This window comes from Bombina bombina, chromosome 5, assembly GCF_027579735.1.
Source record: "Bombina bombina isolate aBomBom1 chromosome 5, aBomBom1.pri, whole genome shotgun sequence".
Lineage (NCBI taxonomy): Eukaryota > Metazoa > Chordata > Amphibia > Anura > Bombinatoridae > Bombina > Bombina bombina.
This window is the reverse complement of record NC_069503.1, coordinates 1084688260-1084710061: the sequence shown is the minus strand read 5'-3', so window position 1 is coordinate 1084710061 and position 21802 is coordinate 1084688260. Positions and strand designations below refer to the sequence as shown.

The 21802-nt window shown below is 40.0% G+C and overlaps 1 protein-coding gene across 4 annotated transcripts in view; it reads right to left on the bottom strand.

Moving 5' to 3' along the window:
- PHF20L1 (PHD finger protein 20 like 1) overlaps positions 1–21802 on the bottom strand; it is a 584626-nt gene that overhangs the window by 302916 nt on the left and 259908 nt on the right. For all 4 annotated transcript variants that reach the window (XM_053715368.1, XM_053715369.1, XM_053715370.1 and 1 more), the window contains one exon: positions 3133–3348. In XM_053715368.1, coding sequence (XP_053571343.1) covers positions 3133–3348 — 216 coding nt within the window. The remainder of the gene's footprint in view (positions 1–3132; positions 3349–21802) is intronic.

Sequence of the window (21802 nt, the reverse complement as noted above, 5' to 3'; positions counted from 1 at the left end):
TTTGGATTGGTCCTGCTTGGTAGAGGGAGAAGAAGGCTTGCCCTTGAAGTTTAAAAAGGAACGCAAATTACTCTGACGTCCCTTCTGCTTATTCCTCTTATCCTGAGGGAGGAAATAACCCTTTCCTCCCGAAATGTCTGAAATAATTTCCGCCAAGCCAAGCCCAAACAAGGTCTTACCCTTGTAGGGGATCGCCAAAAGCTTAGACTTAGATGATACATCCGCAGATCAGGACTTCAACCATAAGGCTCTGCATGCCAGTACAGGAAAACCAGAAATCTTTGCCCCCAACTTAATAACATGTAGGGAAGCATCCGTAATAAAAGAATTGGCCAACTTAAGGGCCTTGATCCTATCCTGGATTTCTTCAAGAGGAGTGTCTGTCTGAATAGAATCAGATAGCGCATCAAACCAGTATACTGCCGCACTGATGACAGTAGCAATACACACCACAAGTTGACATTGTAAATCCTGGTTTACATACATCTTTTTAAGCAACCCCTCCAACTTCTTATCCATAGGATCCCTGAAGGAACAGCTATCCTCTATTGGAATAGTAGTTCTCTTAGCCAAGGTGAAAATTGCCCCTTCAACCTTGGGAACCGTCTGCCAAGACTCCTTGATAGAGTCAGCAATAGGAACCATCTTCTTAAAAATTGGGGATGGGGGAAAAAAGAATACCCGGTCTCTCCCATTCCTTAGCAATAATCTCTGTAGCAGATCTGGTACAGGGAAAACCTCCACCATGGAAGGCACATCAAAATACTTGTTTAGTTTACTAGACTTCTTAGGATTGACTATGACCGTAGTGTCGGAGTCGTCCAAGGTAGCCAAAACCTCCTTAAGTAACAGGCGGAGGTGTTCCAGCTTAAATCTAAATAATACCACTTCAGCATCAGAAGAAGGAGTTACACTGTCTGCATCTCAGATTTCCCCCTCAGATGCCACCGAAGTATCTTCTTCCTCAGATTTCTGGGAAGAAAGATTCGGGACAGCCACGACTGTCAGAAATCTTACTCCCTAAAGCCTTAGATTTCCAATTGCGCTTTCCCTGCAGCATGGGAAAAGCAGACAGCACATCAGTTACCGCAGACGACATAAGGAAAGCGATATCTTGCAATGAGACTCCAACCGGAGTTTGAGAGGAAGCGCAAGGCACTGCATGTGTAGACAAAGTTTGGGACATTTGAGGAGAAAGCTGCGGCATATCCTGAACATTTTCCGGAAATCCCTGAACAGCATCCGCCTTAGACAATGCTGACTCAGAATAAAAAAGCCTATCCCTGTAATTCAATGCTCTCTCAATACATGAGGAACAGAAAGGGATTGGTGGTTCCACATTAGCATCAAAACAAAGTAAAAGTAACATTCTGCAGGGCCTCTTGGTCCATCTTAACCCAAGTATCAACCAAATAAAAAATAATATACTTTTATTTGACTTTTAAAATGACACAAAAAACGGTATTGTCCCTTTAAATTTTAAACAATAATCTTTTTTTATGTTGTATACAAAAAAAGTCTTATAACACCCCAGACAGCCTTTACACCTCAACCAGCCATGCTGAGGTGCCTACCTGTCCTGCTGATCGCCGGAATTAATAACTGCCCAACTTCTGTTCTGTTAGTAGAAAAATCCGGACTCAATCAGAGCTGCTCACTTGGTATCCGGAGATCGCTTCGCACAGAAAGCGGAACCGCAACTAGGAGGAACACATCCGACACACCGGAAATGAGTAGGGATGAAAACAGCGCACAAATTCTTTGCCACTTCTAAAACAGACCCACCCATCGTGGGCATTACAACCAGAACCTCCTGGCCGTCATTAACTAAGAAAGTAAAGCCTGGAAGTATAACCACCATAAGCTGAGTAATAAAAATGAACTAAGACTATAGTTCCTTTCCTCACGCGCCCCCAGTGCCTGCACAAACTGCCTTCCATTGTCCTATAACCCACAATAGGAGAAATGAGTCCCAACAGATTAACTGTTAAAGTGCCAATATTTTTCTGAATGCTTCCCTAGAAAAATTAACTTATCATTTAACTCTATGAAATCTGCCTGGAAGCAGGGCAGCTAACTAGGTTTGAAAGGCAACCTCCCTCACATGTACCTGTGGAAAAAGGAAAAGACCGAGTAATCTCCCTCAGGCTTTCAAGTTAGGGCAGCAATAATTAGTTGGGAGCCGCAGTGAAGATTATGCCCACAAGTTCCCATTGCTTAAAAGCCACCACTGCTCTACTGAAGAGACTGACATGGACTACGGCTACACCCCCTGAGAAAAGCAGAACAAACTTGCACTGCTGAAAATAATAAAATCTTGATTGAAGAATCTTCTTGCAGACACCTAAACTTTACCACCTCCTTGCTCTTAACAAAGGCAAAGAGAATAACTGAGCTTGGAGGGAAGGGAGGTGATATTTAATAGCTTTGCTGTGGTGCTCTTTGCCTCCTCCTGCTGGCCAGGACTGATATTCCCAATAGTAATTATAGATGATCCATGGACTCACTGTGTCATTAGAAAGAAAGAGTTATAGAAAGCACCACCCAATTTTCAGAAAAAAAAAAAAATGGTGAGGCAACCTGCATTTGTATATTTGACATGGAATTACCCATTTTTGTTAGAGGCAACCGAAGCAGGTCCTAAAACAAGTTGGATTTTTCCTATAAACCAGAAAATACCACTTAATGGTAATTAAAATAACACTTATTAAAAATTTATTTTTTATACTGTTATTTCAATGGTGGAGAAAACAAAAGCCACATAATAACATAAGTACTGTGCTAACGTTTATGCAAAAAAGGCTGTGTGAAATAAATGTGTGTGTATATACATGCAAACCATTTAAAAAAAAAAAAGTCCTTAATGCTTTGGGGATCCCCTCAACACGCACAGTTTTTCTCCTCCATAACCTGCATAGAATGGTGCGACTCGTGGACCTAGGCATTATATCAGTACCCCTCACTAAAAGCCAATAACCAAACCAATGATCCACGTAATGTTTACAACTTCCTTTCCCCTTGCAGAAGAATCACTTTATATATCAAACTAATAGCGGCAATACAGAACAGTATTTCTAGGACCTAGTCTTGAGCTATAAGCAATAAAAAAGGTAAAAAAGCATGGTATTTTACCAACTTCTGAATGCTTGTCCTTCTCAATCACTTTCTTTAACACCTTTTCCTGCAAATTATCAGAAACCTTCTCTATTCCTGTAGAAGTTAAAAAAGTATCTGATATTTCGGAATTTACAGAACCAGGTGATTTCTTCTTTTTACTCCCCTTGGCAGTCTTCAAACTGTTGGGCAAAGCAATTTCAGAATTTACGGCCTGGACCTTGCTCAATGGAACTGTAAGAAATTAATAAAGAATGAAAGTCTCAATTTAACAAACATAGAACATTTTAAAATATAAATAGATCACAATAATAATAAATAATATGGGGGGGGGGTCTGGGGGAACTGTATAATAAAATAATCTTAAGGAAGAGATGAAGATTTTATTCTTAAGTAAGCTTCAGAATAAAATTCATTCAGAGCAAGCAGTCAGTTTAAACACTGACACAGGAGCTGATCAGTAAGTATGATCTGTGCATGTGGCACATATGCACTGTTTTAATGAATACATTAATTAATTAAATACATAAATAACTAAATAAATAAAAAGGCTAAAGCAGTACTCAGTGTTCTCCCCAGGGAACATTTTATGGGTACACCACCCAAGCTTATATTCAAGCCAATATATTTTTTTCAATTTTGTTGTACAAATTATTATGAAATCTATTTTACATTCAATTATGAAACTAATTTGTTTTTTGCATAGCTTAAGTAAACTTTAAATAACAGAAACTGTGATATTATTATTACTACACTGTTCCCACCGGCTACTTCATAATGCCACCTGGCTGGCAATATTTCTCTGTGGAGAACACTTCTTTGAAAACATATTTTGCATTGCAAAGTACCTTGCATACGTTAACTGGTAAACAATGTAAAAAAAAAAAAACAGAAAAAGAAGGTCAGCATTATGGTCGGAGTACTTTTCTGGAAGCCAAAAAAAAAAAAATACAAAACAAATAAAAGGTGATAACGCTACAGGATACAGGCCATAACATACATAAATAATCCAGAAACTGGTTAGGGAAATTAGATTAAAAGCAGTTTGTAACAATTCATCTCGAGTTAGTTAGGACAATGGCAAGAATGCCCATTACAAATTTGCATATATTACAAGAATAATACATAACTGTAGTGTTTATATAGTGAATATTGAAACACAAGCAGGGGCAGAACTACCATTGGTGCAACAGGCGCAGTGGCACTGGGGGCCAAAGCAGTCAGTCTATACATAGGTATGTGCAGAATGTGACACGTGTACTATCCTCATGCAGGGGAGACTTTTATTAGTGCAGGTCCAACTATCCATCTATACTCATTATAAAAAGCAGCATGTATATTATTACTATTCTTTACTACCGAGTAACCTTTAACCAACCCCAAAAAATCTTGCACCAGGGCCCTCTCTTGAGAAGGTCCGCCACTGAACACAACCAAAATTTTAAGAGCCATATCTCAGTAAAGACACTTTCTATGTTTATTATGAAACTTAGGTCATTGTAATGGACATCAACAAACTATATGTAACATTTTAGTATTTGCAGAAATCCAGAAAACAACACATTAACAGAACATTTGCTTTTATTATACATTTAGAAAGAGCCTTTACTGTGAGAATAGTTTTCTACTTCAACATTGGACATTAGTACCAAGGAGAAACTGTATTAAAAACAGTATTTACAGGAGAACAGTGAATGGGTAGTTTTCAAGACAGAATACCAAAAAAAAATCAAGGGCATCAGTCAAAGGTAAAAAAAAACTGTTCTTTTTGTCTGAAACAAAAAAATGAGGATAAATATAGCACTAGCAACTATAATAATTGCTGAAAAACGTATGGACATTGAATAGTTGGCTCCTGTCAATATAAAGAGAAAAAAATAGGCCCTTAAAATGCAAAGTGGTTGTAAAGGTTTTAAATGAAAGATTAACAATCTAGCTGTATTTGTATTACAGTAGTTCAGTATCGTTTCCTCCCAACCACTTTTAATGGTTTGTGATTCGCTAATTATAAAGCACCAAAGTGAAGGTATAAAATCAAGAGAAAGGGAAACCCTACTTTAATGGTTTAGGATTCAATAATTATAAAGCACCAAAGTAAAGGTCTAAAATCAGGAAGAGAAATGGAAAACAGATAATTTTTCACACTATTATTTTAAAATAAGCCATTGAAACTACACAAGCTCTGACAGAACGGATGATTATTTGATTATACCATATTCGCTGTTTAAATTCCAGAAAATCTAACACACTTTTTACAAACCTAGGTAAATAAAGCAGCCTTTGAAGTGGAAGAATAAAACTTTTTTTTTCTTGCAAAAATACTATACAGCTACTGTATTTCTTCAGCTTTATTATATTCCTCCATATTCCCAAGAGAGCAATTCACTAATTTTTCAAAGCAACTGCAGAGATGACGCAACTCCCTGTTGTGAGGATCCTTCCTTGTACTGAATGGGTTAAAATGTTGGCTGGCCACAGCTGAACTTGTTAAACGATTCAGTTCTAAGTAACCAGTGAACGTGTTGCTAAGCTGTTCAGTTCTAAGTAACACCCTAGCAACTCAGAGCATTAAACAATGAATGCAGCATTGCAACCATAAAAGCAAACTGCTGTGATTCATACCAGACAGCACACACTAGTGGTCTACTAGGAATAATTGTTTGTGGTGATGTATTTGAGGTATGGGTTTAAAATAATTTGGAAACACAGACACTATGTAAAATATGAATTGCACATGTTCTAGGCTCATTTTAGTTTTATGGCTATGAATATGGCTTTTATTTTCATCCCATAGTTACACTATAACTACCCTGGCACAAAATGCAAGCCAGGTGCGTTATTAAAGGGATATGAAAACCCAAATTTTTATTTCAGGATTCAGATAGAGCATGTTATTATAAACAACTTTCCAAATGAGTTCTATTAAGGCTGTGACACACTGCAAGCGATGAGGCGCAAGGCGAAGCAGCTGCTTCGCGCCGCATCGCTTCTGAAGTTCAAATATTTCAATTCTGAGCGCTCTGCTACGCGACCTGACGCAGCTGAACGCGCAGAGATGAAAAAGCAGGACACACTGAGCGTGCACAGCCGTATCATTGCGCTGAGTGCCGCATCGCTTGCAGTGTGTCACAGACTTTATTAAATTTGCTTTGTTCCTTATTGTTTGTTGAAGGATCAGCAAGGTACTACTGGCAGCTAGCTGAACACATCAGGTCAGCCAATGAGCAGATGCACTTAGCAGCTAGCTCCCAGTAATGCATTGCTTCTCCTGAGCCTACCTAGGTATTCTTTTAAACAAAGGCTACCAAGAGAACAAAGCAAATTAGATAATTGAAGTCAATTGGAAAGAGGTTTAAAATGGTATGCTTTATCTGAATCATTAAATAAAAAAATGGGTTTTATGTCCCTTTAAAAAGGACAGTCAATTCAAAATTAAAAACTTGCATGATTCAGAGCACACAATTTTAAACAACTATCCAATTCACTTCCATTATCTAAATATGTAAAACAAAAACATATGCACACATTCTGAGGCAACAGCTCCTAGTGAGAATGTGCAAGATTCACAGGCTATACGTATATGCATTTTATGATTGATTGATGGCTGTCACGTGATGGATTAGGAAGGAAAATGTTGCTAACTGACATTTGTCCAGAAAAAAATCTATTCATTTAAAAAAAAACTAAAAAAAAAATAAAAATGTTTTTGCATTTTCTCTTTATTATGCACTTATTGATTATGCTTGATTGGTGACTTCACCATTTCCTGGTCCCTAGAGCGTTACTTCCAGTTCCTAATCACTTATATTGCCCCTAACCTATTGCAGGTTGCTCCGACAGTCTAGTCAAAAATAAACTTTCATGATTCAGATAGGGCATGTCATTTTGAAACAAATTTCCAATTTAATTTCATCATCAAATTTGCTTTGTTCTCTTGGTAGTCTTAGTTGAAAGCTAAACCTAGGTAGGCTCATAAGCTAATTTCTAACTGCTTGAAGGACGCTTCTTATCTGAAAGCTTTTGACAGTTTTTCACAGATATCATTGTGCTCACACCCGTGGAGTTACATATGAGAGGGCAGTGATTGGCTGAAGTGCAAGTCTGTTAAAAGAACTGAGAAAAGGGGGCAGTCTGCAGATGCTTAGATACAAGGTAATCACAGAGGTAAAAAGTATATTAATATAACAGTGTTGGTTATGCAAAACTATGGAATGGATAATAAAGGGATTATCCATCTTTTTAAACAATAACATTTTTAGAGTAGACTGTTACTTTAAAGGGGCATTCTAGTGAAAATCTAAAATGCTCTATTTCATGCAGACAATGTAACAGTAAAATGTGTTTACAGTATTTAAGAGGGTTAAATACACATTTCAAATTCGGACACATGGAACACATCCAGATGTGGATGAGGTGAACATTGGAGGGAGTGGCAGTTTTTCTGCAGAGAGAATGCAGACTCTTTAGCATCAGGTTTACAGTCTTTACTTTTTCAGTGGCTAATGTATTTGAGAGATGGTCACGTGTGCCATGGTGCTCTATAATATATCCCTGATCCCTTGTTATTCTTTAACTGATTGGTTGGTCTGATCCCTCAGTTGCATTTTAAGTGAGGCAGATAGTGAAAGGTTGGCGCTAAACAGTGATAGAATGATAACACTAGTTAATATTTAGGAGGAGGTCTGTAATTCTGTATAAAATATTAGTTTCATGCTGCTTTCACAATAGCCTTATTTGAGCTTTGCAAGATAGTGAGCTAGTTTCCCCTCGAAGGGCTACAGTAGGAATTGCTATTCAAATGGAACATTTTAGGGTATATCCCGATGTTGTTTTGCTTTTCATACCTGCCAACAAGACTGATAAAGAAGCTAGTGGGCTAGCAAAGGTTTCAGGAACATGCTGAGTGGCACAGGAGCACAATTTAGAAAGGGTTAAACACATATTAAAGAAAGGAAACTAGAGAAAATGTACAATTAAATGTCCCTTTATTACTGGCTCCTACATTTACATATACGTCCATATATCCCTGTCGCACAAATCTAAAAATGGTGCACTTAAAACTGATATAGGGAAATTAAGCAGTAAATACTGCACAGAATAATGTCTTCAAAACAAAGGTCTACAAATAATATACAGATGTATATTTTTAAAGGGACAGTCTAGTAAAAATTAAACTATCATCATTCAGATAGGGCATGCAATTTTAAACAACTTTCCAATTTACTTTCATCATCAAATTTGCTTTTTTTCTCTTGGTATTCTTTGTTAAAAGCTAAATCTAGGTAGGCTCATATGCTAATTTCTAAGCCCTTGAAAGTCACCTCTTATCTCAGTGCTTTTTAACAGTTTTTCACAGCTAAACTGTGCTAGTTCATGTGTGTCATATAGATACCATTATGCTCACTCCTGTGGAGAAATGTAGGAGTCAGGACTCATTGGCTAAAATGCAAGTATGTCAAAAAGAACTGAAATAAGGGGGCAGTCTGCAAAGGCTTAGAAACAAGGTAATCACAGAGCTAAAACGTATCAATATAAACGTGTTGGTTATGCAAAATTTGGTAATGGGTTATAAAGGGATTATCTATCTCTTTAAACAACATAATTTATGTAAGAACTTACCTGATAAAATAATTTCTTTCATAGTGGCAAGAGTCCATGAGCTAGTGACATATCCTTAAAATGCCTATAAATACATCTCCCACCTCACTCATACTTCAGTTTAACATATAGCCAAGAAGTGAGGTGTAAAAAAGGAGTAAAAAGCATACAAAAAAGAAGAACTGGAAAAGATAATATGCTTTATACAAAAAAATCATAACCACAAAAAAGGGGTGGGTCTCATGGACTCTTGCCACTATGAAAGAAATTAATTTATTGGGTGAGTTCTTACATAAATTATGTTTTCTTTCATGTAAGTGGCAAAGGTGGTAAGTGGTAAGACTCCATTAGCTAGTGACATATGGGATATAATACCCAAGATGTGGAAGTCCACGAGTCACTAGAGAGGGAGGGATAAAATAAAAAAAGCGAATTCCACTGAGAAATCCCCCCCAAAAAATTAAGTTTTCTTAAAAAAGTCAGAAAAACTCAAATCAAAGGCATTAGAATTAAACTGAGACAACTGCCTGAAGAACCTTTCTACCAAATGCTGCATCCGAAGAAGCAAACACATCAAAATGGTAAAATTTAGTAAAAGTATGCAAAGAAGACTAAGTTGCTGCTTTGCAAATTTGATCAACTGAAGCTTCATTCTTAAAAGCCCAAGTGGCGGCAACTGATCTAGTAGAATGAGCTGTAATTCTCTGAGGCGGAGACTGCCCGCCTCCAAATAAGCTTTGTGAATCAAAAGTTTCAACCAAGATGCCAAAGAAATGTCAAAGGTTTTCTGACCTTTCCTAGAGCCAGAAAAAAATAACAAATAGACTAGAAGTCTTTCTGAAATCTTCAGTAGCATCAACATAATATTTCAAAGCTATTACAACATCCAAAGAATGTAAAGACCTTTCAAGAGTATTCTTAGGATTAGGACATAAAGAAGAAACAACACTTTCCCTATTGATGTTGTTAGAATTCACAACTTTAGGCAAACATTTAAATTAAGTCTGCAAAACAGCATTATCTTGATGAAAAATCAGATAAGAAGACTCAAGAGAGAGCAGACTAAATCTTCAAAACCAAATTGAGACTCCAAGGAGGAGAAATAGATTTAACAACAGGTTTGATACGAATCAAAGCCTGAACAAAAACAGTGAATGTCAGGAAGTTTAGCAATCTTTCTATGAAATAAGACAGAAAGAGCAGAAATTTGTCCTTTCAAAGTATTTGCAGACAAACCCTTATCCAAACCACCCTGAAGAAACTGTAAAATCCTAGGGATTCTGAAAGAATGCCAAGAACAATTATGAGGAACACCAAGAAATATAGGTTTTCCAAACCCGATATATTTTCCTGGAAACAGACTTACGAGCCTGCATCATAGTGCTAATCACCGAGTCAGAAAAACCTCTATGACTAAGCACTAAGCGGTCAATTTCCATGCTATCAAATTTAGAGATTTGAGATCCTGATGGAAAAACAGCCCTTGAGACAGAAGGTCTGGCCTTAAAGGAAGTGGCCAAGGTTGGCAACTGGACATCTTGACAAGGTCCGCATACGAAAACCTGAGAAGCTAAGCTGAAGCTATCAGAAACACATAAGGTTGTTCCATTATGATCTTGGAGATCACCTTTGGAAGAAGAACCAGAGGCGGAAAAATGTAAGCAGGTTGGTAAAACCAAGGAACTGCTAGAGCATCTACCATCTCCGCCTGAGAATCCTTGGACCAGGAAAGATATCTTGGAAGCTTCTTGTTCAGACGTGAGGCCATCAGATCTATTTCTGGGGGACCCCACATCTGTACCAGTTGAGAAAACACATCTCCCGGATGACGACTGAGATAATCCGCTTTCCAATTGTCTACTCCTGGGATATGAATCGCAGAAATTTGACAAGAGTTGGATTCCACCCAAGAAAGTATCAGAGATACTTTGTTCATTGCTGAAGGACTGCGAGTCCCCCCTTTATGATTGACATATGTCACTGTAGTGATATTGTCTGTCTGGAACTGAATATAAAGTTCTCTCTTCAATAGAGGCCAAGCCTGAAGAGCTCTGAGAATAGCACAGAGTTCTAAAATATTGATTGGTAATCTCGCCTCCTGAGGTTCCCAAACCCCTTGTGCTGTTAGAGACCCCCAGACAGCTCCCCAACCTGTAAGACATGCATCTGTTGTGATCACAGTCCAGGAAGGACGAAAAAAGGAAGCCCCTTGAACAATAAGGTGATGGTTTAACCACCAAGACATAGATTGTCGAATGTTGGGACTTAAGTATATCAACTGTGATATCCGAGTATAATCCCTGCACCATTGGTGCAACATGCAAAGCTGAAGAGGTCTCATATGAAAACGAGCAAAGGGAATTTGTCCGATGCTGCAATCATGAGACCTAACACTTCCATGCACATAGCCACTGAAGGGAATGATAGAGACTGAAGGTTTAGACAAGCTAACACTAACTTCATTTGTCTCTTTTCTGTCAAAGAGTAATGGACACTGAATCTATCTGGAAACCAAAAAAGGTGACCCTTGTCTGAGGAATCAAGAAACTCTTTTGTAAATTGATCCTTCAACCATGTCTTTAAAGAAATGACAAGTTGTTTTGTGTGAGATTCTGCTAAATTAAAGGTTTAAGCTAGTACCAAGATATCATCCAAATAAGGAAACACCACAATACCCTGCTTTCTGATAACAGATAGAAGGGCACCGATAACCTTTGAAAAGATTCTCGGAGCTGTAGCTAGATCAAATGGAAGAGCGACAAATTGGTAATGCTTGTCTAGAAAAGAGAATCTAAGAAACAGATAGTGGTCTGGGTGAATCGGAATATGAAGATAAGAGTCCTGTAAGTCTATTGTGGACATAAAATGCCCTTGCTGAACAACAAGCAGAATAGTCCTTATAGTCACCATCTTGAAAGTTGGGACTCTTACAAAACATTTTAAAGTTTTCAGATCCAGAATTGGTCTGAATGACATCTATGCTGGATACCATGAGCCAAATCACCTCCATACACCGGGCCACAGATGGCCTTGAGGAGGTTTGAAGGGCAAGACAGCTGGAGGCAATTTTGCAACGTCTCTGGTCTGTCAGGAATATCTTCATGGATATGGAGTCTATTATCGTGCCAAGGAACTCCACCCTGGTACAGGGAACCAGAGAACACTATCCTGAGTTTATTTTCTATCCATGAGATAGAAGAAAAAGTAGAAGAGCTCTCAAATGGTCCTCTGTCAGCCAGGAGGACAGAGCCTGGACCAGGATGTCGTCCAGATAAGGCACTACTGCAATACCTCTGGATCTCGCCACCGCAAGCAGAGCTCCCAGAACCTTTGTAAAGACTCTTGGAGCAGTAGCCAGACCAAAGGGAAGAGCTACAAACTGGAAGTGCTGTTCCAGAAAGGCAAAACTTTGGAACTTGAAGGGATCCTTGTGAATTGGCACATGAAGGTATGCGTCCTTCAAGTCTATCATAGTCATGAACTGTCCCTCTTGAATTAAGGGCAGAATAGGCCTTATTGTCTCCATCTTGAACGATGGGACTGACCCAAACTTGTTTAAGCACTTTAGGTCTAGAATCGGACGAAACGTACCCTCCTTCTTTGGGACTACGAAAAGGTTTGAATAGTACCCTAGACCTCTTTCTGTTAGAGGTACTGGTAAAATTACTCCTAGAGAGATTCTTCAAGCACTCTAGAAAGGCATCTTGTTTCTCTGGTTTTGACGATAGATTTGACAATTGGAATCTTCACCTGGGAGGGTGAGATTTGAAACATATCCTGTAACCCTGGGCAATGACTTTCTGAACCCAAAAATCTTGCACGTTTCTCATCCAAGCCTCCGTGAACAGTGATAGTCTCTGCCCCCTACGCAATCCAAAGAGGGATCGGGGGCCGCCCCTTCATGCCGATTTTGTCTCAACGGGCTTCTTTTTCTGCTTGCTATTCCAAGACTGAGATGGCTTCCAAGATCCCTTGGACTGCTCATGTTTCGCGGCAGGCTGCTGTCGTTGGGACTTCTCTGAAAGAAAGGGACGAAAATTAGGACCCTTAGGCTTATTCTTCTTATCCTGCAGTAGAAAGGCATCCTTGCCCCCGTGACCGTGGTTATAATAGAGTCCAGACCTAGACCAAAAATAATTTTCCCCTTAAATGGAAGGGAGAGTAATCTAGATTTGGACGTCATGTAAGCAGACCACGACTTCGACCACAGAGCCCTCCGGGCCAGAACAGAAAAGCCTGATGTCTTGGCATTCAAGCGAATAATCTGCATATTTGCATCACAGATAAAATAATTAGCTACCCTCAGTGCCTTAATTCCTGTATCTCATCTAGGGGAGTTTCCACCTTGATCATATCTGACGGAGAGTCACACCAATAGGTAGTGGCTCTTGCCATCGCAGCAACCGCCGCTGCAGGCTGAAATAAGAACCCTATGTGCTTAAACATCTTTCTTAACAGGTTCTCTAATTTCTTATTCATGAGCTCTCTAAACCACGCACTATCCTCAAGTGGGATAGTGGTGCGCTTAGCAAGCGTGGAGATAGCTCCATCCACCTTAGGGACAGGCCCCCACAGTTCTAGCTGAGAGTCAGGAACCGGGAACAATTTCTTAAACGAAGAAGAAAGGGAGAAAGAAGGTCCAAGTCTCTCCCATTCATTCTTAATTTTTGCCATCTTTATGGGAACCGGGAAAGTCTGGGGCACTACCCTGTCCTCGTAAACTTTATCAAGCTTAGGAATAGAAGGTTCCTCGGGTAACTTCTGTTCCAGAACCTCTAGAGTAGCCAACACCTCTTAATAAAAAAGCGCAAGTATTCCATACTAAACCTAAAGTCTGGTTCCTCTGCAGCGGGAGGTTTAGAGGCCGCAGATTTCGACCCAGAGAGAGAGTCCTCCGAAGTATCAGAGTCTTCTCCATCAGCGGATAATCTATTTTCAGATACATCCAATGGAGTAGATGACCCTGGGAAGGATAGCAATATTTAACCTTTTGCTTGCGCTTCGCGGGGCAAGGTAAAGCACTGAAGGCCGCAGACACCGCCGCCTGCAACTGATTAGCAAAATCTGGCGGCCACAGGGCCCCTCCCGCAGGAGGATTAGTAGTGCACTGGGGAGCTGCATGTGTAATCGGAAATTATTGTAGGGAACGCACCTCGCAGGACAGAGACCCCTCAGAGGTGGACGGCTCAGTGGTACTAAACATCTTGTTCTTTTTAGATATCACTATTTTATCAAGGCATGTGGAACACAGTTGAGCATGCGGGTATACCGTAGCCTTCTCACAATAAACACAGGCATTAGATTTAGGCAAAGAGGGAGTATCCTTTAACGCATCAGAGTCCTCCATAGCTTGTGCCTTTAATATGGACAATAGAAAAAAAAATGGCACCTTTATACCCCAATGGCCGGGGCACTCAACACCTCCTATGACCCAGGCCCACAGAGAAACCGCTTTGTCTCCTGTAACCGACAGTCAGGAAAAGGAAGATGAGGCCACACCCAATCACATGGAGTGCCATGCAGGACCGCCCCTGCAGCCGAGAAAAACCGCATCGAACTTAAGTCTGCGCAGGTAATCAAAATAAAAGAAAACCTGACTGTTCACACATTACCAGAGCCACATCTCACACATGTTGCAGCAAAAACACAATAAAGCAATCATGTATAAATCCCCCCTGTTCAATAATCCCCTTCCGCATATATTAACCCTTGATTCTATACAGATAAAAGAAGTCACATTGTGACCCTGTCTTCTTGCATTATCATACATGTATAAAAAGTGAAACAATCTTACCAGAATCTATGCCGTGGAACAGGGGCATGGCCTCTCAAGTTTGACAGTGTTGTAGCATCGCTCCTGACATGGAATTGAGTGGTAAAAGCAGGCAGTGAAACTCGTCAACACTGATTGTTTAAGGAGCTGTTAATACGAGTCTGGATGGTTTCACAGAAAGACTCTCTCTGCATCTCCAGACCCTAACATTTGTCAATGCTCTCACTGAAAGGCTGACAAGACTACTTAAAACTCCAGTCCCATTTCGAAGAGTACTACCATCGATAAGAGACTACTCTAAATCTTCCAACACTTCTCTGCCATCCTCCTGTGACAAAAGGCATGGGGGATGAGGGGAGTGGGGGAGGTATTTAAGCCTTTGGCTGGGGTGTCTTTGCCTCCACCTGGTAGCCAGGTTCTGTATTTCCCACAAGTAATGAATGAAACCTCATATTAAGATGGAAACAAAATTCATGGATATGATTGCTTGTATTAAATGGGTCACCTTTTAGTGGGATTAATTGAAGCTCAACTGGAGCTTTTTTTGTAAGTATATTAGAATTGTATAGGTTGAACCTGATGGTCTTTTTTCAACCTCATCTACTATGTTACTATGTTACATTTAATCACGTTTAATTACAGTTCATGAATGAAGGTCCATGTATATTAACCCTTAGATACAGGCTAGCGTTTCTTTGCTATCATTTTAAGAACTCTTGATGGGCCTTTTTAGTCCTTATCTACCGTCATATTCTATGTAACTATCTATTTACAGATTAATGATTGAAGCTCTTCAGTTCAGTCCTTCTTTGCTTAAGAATACATACAGTCACCCAAACATTGTAATAACCGTTTTCTTACAAAGAGCAACTATATGAAGAGCAGCACAGCCAAGCAAAATGGTACGCATGCTTTGTGCCCATGAAATAGAAATGAATAAATATCTTTAGAAAACATCTTTTTTTGTACTTTATTTTTTATTATTTGCAGCTTTTTTGAGAACACAGTTATACCCATGTGAAAAAAAAAAGTATTGTACTATTGGCAGGATGAACATCTATCTAAACCTGTTACAGCTGTACTATAATTAGGGCAAATCCTTTCACATTCAGCTTTTCAGATAATGCATGGCTATCTGAGGTCAAGCAGACATCTGTGCAAAGCAAGTACTAACTAGATCAATTACGAATATTTCGGATGTTCCAGTGTCAGGTCGTTAAGGAACGTTCCTGTTCCATTTAATGGTTATTACCCATCTAGAGCAGATATATCCACAAATCAGTTCTAAATGCTGCATGCAACATTAAAGGGACACTGTACCCACAGTTTTTCTTTTGTGATTCAGATAGAGCATGACATTTTAAGCAACTTTCTAATTTACTCCTATTACATTTTCTTCATTCTCTTGGTATCTTTATTTGAAATGCAAGAATGTAAGTTTAGATGCCGGCCCATTTTTGGTGAACAACCTGGGTTGTCCATGCCGATTGGTGGATAAATTCATCCACCAATAAAAAAAGTGCTGTCCAGAGTACTAAAACAAACAAAAAACTTAGATGCCTTCTTTTTCAAATAAAGATAGCAAGAGAGCAAAGAAAAATTGCTAATAGGAGTAAATTAGAAAGTTGCTTAAAAACATAATTTATGTAAGAACTTACCTGATAAATTCATTTCTTTCATATTAGCAAGAGTCCATGAGCTAGTGACGTATGGGATATACATTCCTACCAGGAGGGGCAAAGTTTCCCAAACCTTAAAATGCCTATAAATACACCCCTCACCACACCCACAATTCAGTTTAACGAATAGCCAAGAAGTGGGGTGATAAGAAAAAAGTGCGAAAGCATATAAAATAAGGAATTGGAATAATTGTGCTTTATACAAAAAAATCAAAACCACCACAAAAAAGGGCGGGCCTCATGGACTCTTGCTAATATGAAAGAAATGAATTTATCAGGTAAGTTCTTACATAAATTATGTTTTTCTTTCATGTAATTAGCAAGAGTCCATGAGCTAGTGACGTATGGGATAATGATTACCCAAGATGTGGATCTTTCCACACAAGAGTCACTAGAGAGGGAGGGATAAAATAAAGACAGCCAATTCCTGCTGAAAATAATCCACACCCAGAATAAAATTTTTAATGAAAAAACATAAGCAGAAGATTCAAACTGAAACCACTGCCTGAAGTACGTTTCTACCAAAAACTGCTTCAGAAGAAGAAAACACATCAAAATGGTAGAATTTAGTAAAAGTATGCAAAGAGGACCAAGTTGCTGTTTTGCAAATCTGATCACCCAAGCTTCATTCTTAAACGCCCAGGAAGTAGAAACTAACCTAGTAGAATGAGCTGTAATCCTTTGAGGCGGAGTGTTACCCGACTCAACATAGGCATGATGAAATAAAGATTTCAACCAAGATGCCAAAGAAATGGCAGAAGCTTTCTGGTCTTTTCTAGAACCGGAAAAGATGACAAATAGACTAGAAGTCTTTCGGAAAGACTTAATAGCTTCAACATAATATTACAAAGAATGCAATGATTTCTCCTTAGAATTCATAGGATTAGGACATAATGAAGGAACCACAATTTCTCTACTAATGTAGGTAGAATTCACAACCTTAGGTAAAAAATTCAAAAGAAGTTCGCAGCACCGCCTTATCCTGATGCAAAATCAGAAAAGGAGACTCACAAAAAAGAGTAGATAATTCAGAGACTCTTCTGGCAGAAGAGATGGCCAAAAGAAACAAAACTTTCCAAAAAAGTAATATAATGACCAAAGAATGCATGGGTTCAAAAGGAGGAGCTTGAAGAGCCCCCAGAACCAAATTCAAACTCCAAAGAGGAGAAATTGACTTAATGACAGGTTTTATACGAACCAAAGCTTGAACAAAACAATGAATATCAGGAAGATTAGCAATCCTTCTGTGAAAAAGAACAGAAAGAGCAGAGATTTGTCTTTCAAGAAACTTGCGGACAAACCTTTATCTAAACCATCCTGAAGAAATATAAGTCTTCCAGACTCTATAATATATCTCTCTAGATACAGATTTACGAGCCTGTCACATAGTATCAATCACAGAGTCAGAGAAACCTCTTTGACCAAGAATCAAGCGTTCAAACTCCACACCTTAAAAACATAATTTATGTAAGAACTTACCTGATAAATTAATTTCTTTCATATTAGCAAGAGTCCATGAGCTAGTGACGTATGGGATATACATTCCTACCAGGAGGGGCAAAGTTTCCCAAACCTTAAAATGCCTATAAATACACCCCTCACCACACCCACAATTCAGTTTAACGAATAGCCAAGAAGTGGGGTGATAAGAAAAAAGTGCGAAAGCATATAAAATAAGGAATTGGAATAATTGTGCTTTATACAAAAAAATCATAACCACCACAAAAAAAGGGCGGGCCTCATGGACTCTTGCTAATTACATGAAAGAAAACATAATTTATGTAAGAACTTACCTGATAAATTCATTTCTTTCATATTAGCAAGAGTCCATGAGCTAGTGACGTATGGGATAATGACTACCCAAGATGTGGATCTTTCGACACAAGAGTCACTAGAGAGGGAGGGATAAAATAAAGACAGCCAATTCCTGCTGAAAATAATCCACACCCAAAATAAAGTTTAATGAAAAACATAAGCAGAAGATTCAAACTGAAACCGCTGCCTGAAGTACTTTTCTACCAAAAACTGCTTCAGAAGAAGAAAATACAACAAAATGGTAGAATTTGGTAAAAGTATGCAAAGAGGACCAAGTTGCCGCTTTGCAAATCTGATCAACCGAAGCTTCATTCCTAAACGCCCAGGAAGTAGAAACTGACCTAGTAGAATGAGCTGTAATCCTATGAGGCGGAGTCTTACCCGACTCAACATAGGCAAGATGAATTAAAGATTTCAACCAAGATGCCAAAGAAATGGCAGAAGTTTTCTGGCCTTTCTAAAACCGGAAAAACAGAATTTATGTTTACCTGATAAATTACTTTCTCCAACGGTGTGTCCGGTCCACGGCGTCATCCTTACTTGTGGGATATTCTCCTCCCCAACAGGAAATGGCAAAGAGCCCAGCAAAGCTGGTCACATGATCCCTCCTAGGCTCCGCCTTCCCCAGTCATTCGACCGACGTAAAGGAGGAATATTTGCATAGGAGAAACCATATGATACCGTGGTGACTGTAGTTAAAGAAAATAAATTATCAGACCTGATTAAAAAACCAGGGCGGGGCCGTGGACCGGACACACCGTTGGAGAAAGTAATTTATCAGGTAAACATAAATTCTGTTTTCTCCAACATTGGTGTGTCCGGTCCACGGCGTCATCCTTACTTGTGGGAACCAATACCAAAGCTTTAGGACACGGATGAAGGGAGGGAGCAAATCAGGTCACCTAGATGGAAGGCACCACGGCTTGCAAAACCTTTCTCCCAAAAATAGCCTCAGAAGAAGCAAAAGTATCAAACTTGTAAAATTTAGTAAAAGTGTGCAGTGAAGACCAAGTCGCTGCCTTACATATCTGATCAACAGAAGCCTCGTTCTTGAAGGCCCATGTGGAAGCCACAGCCCTAGTGGAATGAGCTGTGATTCTTTCAGGAGGCTGCCGTCCGGCAGTCTCGTAAGCCAATCTGATGATGCTTTTAATCCAAAAAGAGAGAGAGGTAGAAGTTGCTTTTTGACCTCTCCTTTTACCAGAATAAACAACAAACAAGGAAGATGTTTGTCTAAAACCCTTTGTAGCATCTAAATAGAATTTTAGAGCACGAACAACATCCAAGTTGTGCAACAAACGTTCCTTCTTTGAAACTGGATTCGGACACAAAGAAGGCACGACTATCTCCTGGTTAATGTTTTTGTTAGAAACAACTTTCGGAAGAAAACCAGGTTTAGTACGTAAAACCACCTTATCTGCATGGAACACCAGATAAGGAGGAGAACACTGCAGAGCAGATAATTCTGAAACTCTTCTAGCAGAAGAAATTGCAACCAAAAACAAAACTTTCCAAGATAATAACTTAATATCAACGGAATGTAAGGGTTCAAACGGAACCCCCTGAAGAACTGAAAGAACTAAATTGAGACTCCAAGGAGGAGTCAAAGGTTTGTAAACAGGCTTGATTCTAACCAGAGCCTGAACAAAGGCTTGAACATCTGGCACAGCTGCCAGTTTTTTGTGAAGTAACACAGACAAGGCAGAAATCTGTCCCTTCAAGGAACTAGCAGATAATCCTTTCTCCAAACCTTCTTGAAGGAAGGATAGAATCTTAGGAATTTTTACCTTGTCCCAAGGGAATCCTTTAGATTCACACCAACAGATATATTTTTTCCATATTTTGTGGTAAATTTTTCTAGTTACAGGCTTTCTGGCCTGAACAAGAGTATCAATGACAGAATCTGAGAACCCTCGCTTTGATAAGATCAAGCGTTCAATCTCCAAGCAGTCAGTTGGAGTGAGACCAGATTCGGATGTTCGAACGGACCTTGAACAAGAAGGTCTTGTCTCAAAGGTAGCTTCCATGGTGGAGCCGATGACATATTCACCAGGTCTGCATACCAAGTCCTGCGTGGCCACGCAGGAGCTATCAAGATCACCGATGCTCTCTCCTGATTGATCCTGGCTACCAGCCTGGGGATGAGAGGAAACGGCGGGAATACATAAGCTAGTTTGAAGGTCCAAGGTGCTACTAGTGCATCTACTAGAGTCGCCTTGGGATCCCTGGATCTGGACCCGTAGCAAGGAACCTTGAAGTTCTGACGAGAGGCCATCAGATCCATGTCTGGAATGCCCCACAATTGAGTGATTTGGGCAAAGATTTCCGGATGGAGTTCCCACTCCCCCGGATGAAATGTCTGACGACTCAGAAAATCCGCTTCCCAATTTTCCACTCCTGGGATGTGGATTGCAGACAAGTGGCAGGAGTGAGTCTCCGCCCATTGAATGATTTAGGTCACTTCTTCCATCGCCAGGGAACTCCTTGTTCCCCCCTGATGGTTGATGTACGCAACAGTCGTCATGTTGTCTGATTGAAACCGTATGAACTTGGCCTTTGCTAGCTGAGGCCAAGCCTTGAGAGCATTGAGTATCGCTCTCAGTTCCAGAATATTTATCGGTAGAAGAGATTCTTCCCGAGACCAAAGACCCTGAGCTTTCAGGGATCCCCAGACCGCGCCCCAGCCCACCAGACTGGCGTCGGTCGTGACAATGACCCACTCTGGTCTGCGGAAGCTCATCCCCTGTGACAGGTTGTCCAGGGACAGCCACCAACGGAGTGAATCTCTGGTCCTCTGATTTACTTGTATCGTCGGAGACAAGTCTGTATAGTCCCCATTCCACTGACTGAGCATGCACAGTTGTAATGGTCTTAGATGAATGCGCGCAAAAGGAACTATGTCCATTGCCGCTACCATCAAACCTATTACTTCCATGCACTGCGCTATGGAAGGAAGAGGAACAGAATGAAGTATTTGACAAGAGTTCAGAAGTTTTGATTTTCTGGCCTCTGTCAGAAAAATCCTCATTTCTAAGGAGTCTATTATTGTTCCCAAGAAGGGAACCCTTGTTGACGGAGACAGAGAACTTTTTTCTACGTTCCCTTTCCACCCGTGAGATCTGAGAAAGGCCAGGACAATGTCCGTGTGAGCCTTTGCTTGAGGAAGGGACGACGCTTGAATCAGAATGTCGTCCAAGTAAGGTACTACTGCAATGCCCCTTGGTCTTAGCACCGCTAGAAGGGACCCTAGTACCTTTGTGAAAATCCTTGGAGCAGTGGCTAATCCGAACGGAAGTGCCACAAACTGGTAATGCTTGTCCAGGAATGCGAACCTTAGGAACCGATGATGTTCCTTGTGGATAGGAATATGTAGATACGCATCCTTTAAATCCACCGTGGTCATGAATTGACCTTCCTGGATGGAAGGAAGAATAGTTCGAATGGTTTCCATTTTGAACGATGGAACCTTGAGAAACTTGTTTAGGATCTTGAGATCTAAGATTGGTCTGAATGTTCCCTCTTTTTTGGGAACTACGAACAGATTGGAGTAGAACCCCATCCCTTGTTCTCCTAATGGAACAGGATGAATCACTCCCATTTTTAACAGGTCTTCTACACAATGTAAGAATGCCTGTTTTTTTATGTGGTCTGAAGACAATTGAGACCTGTGGAACCTCCCCCTTGGGGGAAGCCCCTTGAATTCCAGAAGATAACCTTGGGAGACTATTTCTAGCGCCCAAGGATCCAGAACATCTCTTGCCCAAGCCTGAGAGAAGAGAGAGAGTCTGCCCCCCACCAGATCCGGTCCCGGATCGGGGGCCAA